This window comes from Oncorhynchus keta, chromosome 16 (genome assembly GCF_023373465.1).
Source record: "Oncorhynchus keta strain PuntledgeMale-10-30-2019 chromosome 16, Oket_V2, whole genome shotgun sequence".
NCBI lineage: Eukaryota > Metazoa > Chordata > Actinopteri > Salmoniformes > Salmonidae > Oncorhynchus > Oncorhynchus keta.
This window is the reverse complement of record NC_068436.1, coordinates 22045802-22055450: the sequence shown is the minus strand read 5'-3', so window position 1 is coordinate 22055450 and position 9649 is coordinate 22045802. Positions and strand designations below refer to the sequence as shown.

At 44.1% G+C, this 9649-nt stretch overlaps 1 protein-coding gene across 1 annotated transcript in view; it reads right to left on the bottom strand.

Annotated features, from left to right (window-relative positions):
• LOC127908061 (ankyrin-2-like) overlaps positions 1-9649 on the bottom strand; it is a 168035-nt gene that overhangs the window by 103179 nt on the left and 55207 nt on the right. Inside the window, exon 2 of the mRNA XM_052465068.1 lies at positions 4345-4446. Coding sequence (XP_052321028.1) covers positions 4345-4446 — 102 coding nt within the window. The remainder of the gene's footprint in view (positions 1-4344; positions 4447-9649) is intronic.

Genomic DNA, 9649 nt, shown 5'->3' with positions numbered 1-9649 from the left:
CCCTATATAGTTATATACTGTTGACTCCCTATATAGTTATATTCCCTACCCATTCCCTATATAGTTATATACTGTTGACTAGCACCCATTCCCTATATAGTTATATACTGTTGACTACCACCCATTCCCTATATAGTTATATACTGTTGACTAGCACCCATTCCCTATATAGTTATATACTGTTGACTAGTACCCATTCCCTATATAGTTATATACTGTTGACTACCACCCATTCCCTATATAGTTATATACTGTTGACTAGCACCCATTCCCTATATAGTTATATACTGTTGACTAGTACCCATTCCCTATATAGTTATATACTGTTGACTAGCACCCATTCCCTATATAGTTATATACTGTTGACTAGCACCCATTCCCTATATAGTTATATACTGTTGACTAACACCCATTCCCTATATAGTTATATACTGTTGACTAGTACCCATTCCCTATATAGTTATATACTGTTGACTAGCACCCATTCCCTATATAGTTATATACTGTTGACTAGCACCCATTCCCTATATAGTTATATACTGTTGATAGTTATATATAGTTATATACTGACTAGTACCCATTCCCTATATAGTTATATACTGTTGACTACCCACCCATTCCCTATATAGTTATATACTGTTGACTAGCACCCATTCCCTATATAGTTATATACTGTATAGTTATATACTGACTATATAGTTATATACTGTTGACCACCCATTCCCTATATAGTTATATACTGTTGACTAGCACCCATTCCCTATATAGTTTATATACTGTTGACTACTAGCACCCATTAGTTATATAGTTATATACTGTTGACTAGCACCCATTCCCTATATAGTTATATACTGTTGACTAGCACCCATTCCCTATATAGTTATATACTGTTGACTAGCACCCATTCCCTATATAGTTATATACTGTTGACTAGCACCCATAGTTATATACTGTTGACTAGCACCCATTCCCTATATAGTTATATACTGTTGACTAGCACCCATTCCCTATATAGTTATATACTGTTGACTAGCACCCATTCCCTATATAGTTATATACTGTTGACTAGCACCCATAGTTATATACTGTTGACTAGTATCCATTCCCTATATAGTTATATACTGTTGACTAGTATCCATTCCCTATATAGTTATATACTGTTGACTAGTACCCATTCCCTATATAGTTATATACTGTTGACTAGTATCCATTCCCTATATAGTTATATACTGTTGACTAGCACCCATTCCCTATATAGTTATATACTGTTGACTAGTACCCATTCCCTATATAGTTATATACTGTTGACTAGCACCCATTCCCTATATAGTTATATACTGTTGACTACCACCCATTCCCTATATAGTTATATACTGTTGACTACCACCCATTCCCTATATAGTTATATACTGTTGACTAGTACCCATAGTTATATACTGTTGACTATATAGTTATATACTGTTGACTAGCACCCATTCCCTATATAGTTATATACTGTTGACTACCACCCATTCCCTATATAGTTATATACTGTTGACTAGCACCCATAGTTATATACTGTTGACTAGTACCCATTCCCTATATAGTTATATACTGTTGACTAGCACCCATTCCCTATATAGTTATATACTGTTGACTAGCACCCATTCCCTATATAGTTATATACTGTTGACTAGCACCCATTCCCTATATAGTTATATACTGTTGACTAGCACCCATTCCCTATATAGTTATATACTGTTGACTAGCACCCATAGTTATATACTGTTGACTAGTACCCATTCCCTATATAGTTATATACTGTTGACTAGCACCCATAGTTAGTTATATACTGTTGACTAGCACCCATTCCCTATATAGTTATATACTGTTGACTAGCACCCATTCCCTATATAGTTATATACTGTTGACTAGTACCCATTCCCTATATAGTTATATACTGTTGACTAGCACCCATTCCCTATATAGTTATATACTGTTGACTAGCACCCATTCCCTATATAGTTATATACTGTTGACTACCACCCATTCCCTATATAGTTATATACTGTTGACTAGCACCCATTCCCTATATAGTTATATACTGTTGACTACCACCCATTCCCTATATAGTTATATACTGTTGACTACCACCCATTCCCTATATAGTTATATACTGTTGACTACCACCCATTCCCTATATAGTTATATACTGTTGACTAGTACCCATTCCCTATATAGTTATATACTGTTGACTAGCACCCATAGTTATATACTGTTGACTAGCACCCATAGTTATATACTGTTGACTAGTACATTCCCTATATAGTTATATACTGTTGACTAGTACCCATTCCCTATATAGTTATATACTGTTGACTAGTATCCATTCCCTATATAGTTATATACTGTTGACTAGTACCCATTCCCTATATAGTTATATACTGTTGACTAGTACCCATTCCCTATATAGTTATATACTGTTGACTAGACCCATTCCTATATAGTTATATACTGTTGACTAGCACCCATTCCCTATATAGTTATATACTGTTGACTAGCACCCATTCCCTATATAGTTATATACTGTTGACTAGCACCCATTCCCTATATAGTTATATACTGTTGACTAGCACCCATTCCCTATATAGTTATATACTGTTGACTAGCACCCATTCCTATATAGTTATATACTGTTGACTAGCACCCATTCCCTATATAGTTATATACTGTTGACTAGCACCCATTCCCTATATAGTTATATACTGTTGACTGACTATATAGTTATATAGCACCCATTCCCTATATAGTTATATACTGTTGACTAGCACCCATTCCCTATATAGTTATATACTGTTGACTATATAGTTATATACTGTTGACTAGCACCCATTCCCTATATAGTTATATACTGTTGACTAGCACCCATTCCCTATATAGTTATATACTGTTGACTAGCACCCATTCCCTATATAGTTATATACTGTTGACTAGCACCCATTCCCTATATAGTTATATACTGTTGACTAGCACCCATTCCCTATATAGTTATATACTGTTGACTAGCACCCATTCCCTATATAGTTATATACTGTTGACTGACCCATTCCCTATAGTTATATACTGTTGACACCCATTCCCTATATAGTTATATACTGTTGACTAGCACCCATTCCCTATATAGTTATATACTGTTGACTAGCACCCATTCCCTATATAGTTATATACTGTTGACTAGCACCCATTCCCTATATAGTTATATACTGTTGACTAGCACCCATTCCCTATATAGTTATATACTGTTGACTAGCACCCATTCCCTATATAGTTATATACTGTTGACTAGCACCCATTCCCTATATAGTTATATACTGTTGACTAGCACCCATTCCCTATATAGTTATATACTGTTGACTAGCACCCATTCCCTATATAGTTATATACTGTTGACTAGCACCCATAGTTATATACAGTTATATACTGTTGACTAGTACCCATTCCCTATATAGTTATATACTGTTGACTAGTACCCATTCCCTATATAGTTATATACTGTTGACTAGTACCCATTCCCTATATAGTTATATACTGTTGACTAGCACCCATTCCCTATATAGTTATATACTGTTGACTAGACTATATAGTTATATACACCCATTCCTATATAGTTATATACTGTTGATAGTTATATACTGTTGACTAGCACCCATTCCCTATATAGTTATATACTGTTGACTAGCACCCATTCCCTATATAGTTATATACTGTTGACTAGCATCCATTCCCTATATAGTTATATACTGTTGACTAGCACCCATTCCCTATATAGTTATATACTGTTGACTAGTACCCATTCCCTATATAGTTATATACTGTTGACTAGGGTTAATTCTCTTTACAATGAGTGGACAAAACAAAACAACAGCATCCCAAACACTGCCCTGGGACATCATCTTTAGACCAGAAGAAAGAGTGCCTCCTACTGGCCCTCCAACACCACTTCCAGCAGCATCTGGTCTCCCATCCAGGGACCGACCCTGCTTAGCTTCAGAGGCCAGCCATCAGTAGGATACAGGTTGGTCTCCCATCCAGGGACTGACCAGGACCGACCCTGCTTAGCTTCAGAGGCCATCAGTAGGATACAGGGTGGTCTCCCATCCAGGGACCGAGCAGGACCGACCCTGCTTAGCTTCAGAGTCCAGACATCAGTGGGATACAGGGTGGTCCCCCATCCAGGGACTGACCAGGACCGACCCTGCTTAGCTTCAGAGGCCAGCCATCAGTGGGGTACAGGGTGGTCTGCTGCTGACTAAAAGGTTGTGTGTCTAGCCGTTCGTTGCCACAGCAACCTCCAGTGGTTCTTACCTGGTTACAGGTACTGATGTCAACTCCGTCTTTCAGGAACTCCAGAACCTTGTCCAGGTTCCCCGCCCTCGCAGCACGCAGGAAACTAGTGTTACTGTCAGACTGGAGAGTGAGAGAGGGAGAGAGAGAGAGAGAGAGAGGAGAGAGGAGAGAGAGGGAGGGGGGTAGAGAGAGGAGAGGGGGTAGAGAGAGGAGAGAGAGAGAGGGGGTAGAGAGAGGAGAGGGGGGTAGAGAGAGAGAGTGGGGGGGGTAGAGAGAGGAGAGGGGTGGTAGAGAGAGAGAGAGAGAGAGATAGGGGGGTAGAGAGAGAGATAGAGAGAGAGAGAGGGAGGTAGAGAGAGATATAGAGAGAGAGAGAGATAGAGAGGGGGTAGAGAGAGATAGATATAGAGGGGGTAGAGAGAGATAGACTAGAGAGAGGGAGGTAGAGAGAGAGAGAGATAGAGGGGGGGTAGAGAGAGAGAGTTGACTAGAGGGGGTAGAGAGGGAGAGATAGAGGGGGTAGATAGAGAGAGAGAGGGGGGGTAGAGAGAGAGAGAGATAGAGAGGGGGAGGTATAGAGAGAGAGAGATAGAGAGGGGGAGGTAGTTATATAGAGAGAGAGAGATAGAGAGGGGAGTTATATAGAGTTGAGGGACCCATTCCCTATAAAAATTCCCAGTAAGTATTATATATATTATAAACGGAACATCGGTATTTAACTGGCGCTCTGATTGAGTTGTGTCTACCACTGACCTACCACTGACCTACCACTGACCTACCACTGACCTACCACTGACCTACCACTGATCTACCACTGACCTACCACTGACCTACCACTGACCTACCACTGACCTACCACTGACCTACCCACTGACCTACCACTGACCTACCACTGATCTACCACTGATACCACTGACCTACCACTGACCTACCACTGACCTACCACTGATCTATCTACCACTGACCTACCACTGTTACTACCACTGACCTACCACTGACCTACCACTGACCTACCACTGATCTACCACTGACCTACCACTGACCTACCACTGATCTACCACTGACCTACCACTGACCTACCACTGACCTACCACTGACCTACCACTGACCTACCACTGACCTACCACTGACCTACCACTGATCTACCACTGACCTACCACTGATCTACCACTGACCTACCACTGACCTACCACTGATCTACCACTGACCTACCACTGACCTACCACTGATCTACCACTGACCTACCACTGATCTACCACTGATCTACCACTGACCTACCACTGACCTACCACTGATCTACCACTGACCTACCACTGACCTACCACTGACCTACCACTGACCTACCACTGACCTACCACTGACCTACCACTGACCTACCACTGATCTACCACTGACCTACCACTGATCTACCACTGACCTACCACTGACCTACCACTGATCTACCACTGATCTACCACTGACCTACCACTGACCTACCACTGATCTACCACTGACTACCACTGATCTACCACTGATACCACTGACCTACCACTGACCTACCACTGATCTACCACTACCTACCACTGACCTACCACTGACCTACCACTGACCTACCACTGATCTACCACTGATCTACCACTGATCTACCACTGACCTACCACTGATCTACACTGACTACCACTGATCTACCACTGACTACCACCACCTACCACTGATCTACCACTGATCTACCACTGACCTACCACTGATCTACCACTGATCTACCACTGATCTACCACTGATCTACCACTGACCTACCACTGATCTACCACTACCACTGACCTACCACTGATCTACCACTACCACTGACCTACCACTGACCTACCACTGATCTACCACTGATCTACCACTGACCTACCACTGACCACTGACCTACCACTGACCTACCACTGATCTACCACTGATCTACCACTGACCTACCACTACCACTGACCTACCACTGATCTACCACTACCACTGACCTACCACTGACCTACCACTGATCTACCACTACCACTGACCTACCACTGACCTACCACTACCACTGACCTACCACTGACCTACCACTGATCTACCACTACCACTGACCTACCACTGACCTACCACTACCACTGACCTACCACTGATCTACCACTACCACTGACCTACCACTGACCTACCACTGATCTACCACTACCACTGACCTACCACTGACCTACCACTACCACTGACCTACCACTGATCAACCACTGATCTACCACTACCACTGATCTACCACTACCACTGATCTACCACTGACCTACCACTGACCTACCACTGACCTACCACTGATCTACCACTACCACTGATCTACCACTGACCTACCACTGACCTACCACTGATCTACCACTGATCTACCACTGATCTACCACTGATCTACCACTGATCTACCACTGACCTACCACTACCACTGATCTACCACTGACCTACCACTGATCTACCACTGATCTACCACTGATCTACCACTGACCTACCACTGACCTACCACTGACCTACCACTGATCTACCACTGACCTACCACTGACCTACCACTGATCTACCACTGACCTACCACTGATCTACCACTGACCTACCACTGACCTACCACTGATCTACCACTGACCTACCACTGACCTACCACTGATCTACCACTGACCTACCACTGATCTACCACTGATCTACCACTGACCTACCACTGATCTACCACTGACCTACCACTGATCTACCACTGACCTACCACTGATCTACCACTACCACTGATCTACCACTGATCTACCACTGACCTACCACTGATCTACCACTGATCTACCACTGACCTACCACTGACCTATCACTGACCTACCACTGACCTACCACTGACCTACCACTGATCTACCACTGATCTACCACTGACCTACCACTGATCTACCACTGATCTACCACTGACCTACCACTGATCTACCACTGATCTACCACTGACCTACCACTGATCTACCACTGACCTACCACTGACCTACCACTGATCTACCACTACCACTGATCTACCACTACCACTGACCTACCACTGACCTACCACTGATCTACCACTGACCTACCACTGATCTACCACTGATCTACCACTGACCTACCACTGATCTACCACTGACCTACCACTGATCTACCACTGACCTACCACTGACCTACCACTGATCTACCACTACCACTGACCTACCACTGATCTACCACTGACCTACCACTGATCTACCACTGACCTACCACTGATCTACCACTGATCTACCACTGATCTACCACTACCACTGACCTACCACTGATCTACCACTGACCTACCACTGATCTACCACTGACCTACCACTGATCTACCACTGATCTACCACTGATCTACCACTGATCTACCACTGATCTACCACTGACCTACCACTGATCTACCACTGACCTACCACTGATCTACCACTGATCTACCACTGACCTACCACTGACCTACCACTGATCTACCACTGATCTACCACTGATCTACCACTGATCTACCACTGACCTACCACTGATCTACCACTGACCTACCACTGATCTACCACTGACCTACCACTGACCTACCACTGATCTACCACTGATCTACCACTACCACTGACCTACCACTGATCTACCACTGACCTACCACTTATCTACCACTGACCTACCACTGATCTACCACTGATCTACCACTGACCTACCACTGATCTACCACTGACCTACCACTGACCTACCACTGATCTACCACTGACCTACCACTGATCTACCACTGATCTACCACTGATCTACCACTGACCTACAACTGATCTACCACTGACCTACCACTGATCTACCACTGATCTACCACTGATCTACCACTGACCTACCACTGATCTACCACTGACATCTACCACTGATCTACCACTGACCTACCAGTTCTACCACTGACCTATTCCCACTACCACTGACCTGTTGACTGATCTACCACTGATCTACCACTGACATACCACTAGTCTACCACTGACCTACCACTGATCTACCACTGATCTACCACTGATCTACCACTGACCTACCACTGATCTACCACTGATCTACCACTGACCTACCACTGATCTACCACTGACCTACCACTGATCTACCACTGACCTACCACTGATCTACCACTGATCTACCACTGATCTACCACTGATCTACCACTGACCTACCACTACCACTGACCTACCACTGATCTACCACTGACCTACCACTGATCTACCACTGATCTACCACTGACCTACCACTGATCTACCACTGATCTACCACTGACCTACCACTGATCTACCACTGACCTACCACTGACCTACCACTGATCTACCACTGATCTACCACTACCACTGACCTACCACTGATCTACCACTGACCTACCACTGATCTACCACTGACCTACCACTGATCTACCACTGATCTACCACTGATCTACCACTGACCTACCACTGATCTACCACTGATCTACCACTACCACTGACCTACCACTGATCTACCACTGACCTACCACTGATCTACCACTGACCTACCACTGACCTACCACTGATCTACCACTGACCTACCACTGATCTACCACTGACCTACCACTGACCTACCACTGATCTACCACTGATCTACCACTGACCTACCACTACCACTGACCTACCACTGATCTACCACTGATCTACCACTGACCTACCACTGATCTACCACTGACCTACCACTGACCTACCACTGATCTACCACTGATCTACCACTGATCTACCACTGACCTACCACTACCACTGACCTACCACTGATCTACCACTGATCTACCACTGACCTACCACTGATCTACCACTGACCTACCACTGTTCTACCACTGACCGACCACTGACCTACCACTGATCTACCACTGACCTACCACTGACCTACCACTGATCTACCACTACCACTGATCTACCACTGATCTACCACTGATCTACCACTGACCTACCACTGACCTACCACTGATCTACCACTGATCTACCACTGACCTACCACTGTTCTACCACTGACCTACCACTGATCTACCACTGACCGACCACTGATCTACCACTGATCTACCACTGACCTACCACTGACCTACCACTGATCTACCACTACCACTGATCTACCACTGATCTACCACTGATCTACCACTGACCTACCACTGACCTACCACTGATCTACCACTGATCTACCACTGACCTACCACTGACCTACCACTGACCTACCACTGATCTACCACTGACCTACCACTGATCTACCACTGATCTACCACTGACCTACCACTGATCTACCACTGACCTACCACTACCACTGATCTACCACTACCACTGACCTACCACTGACCTACCACTGA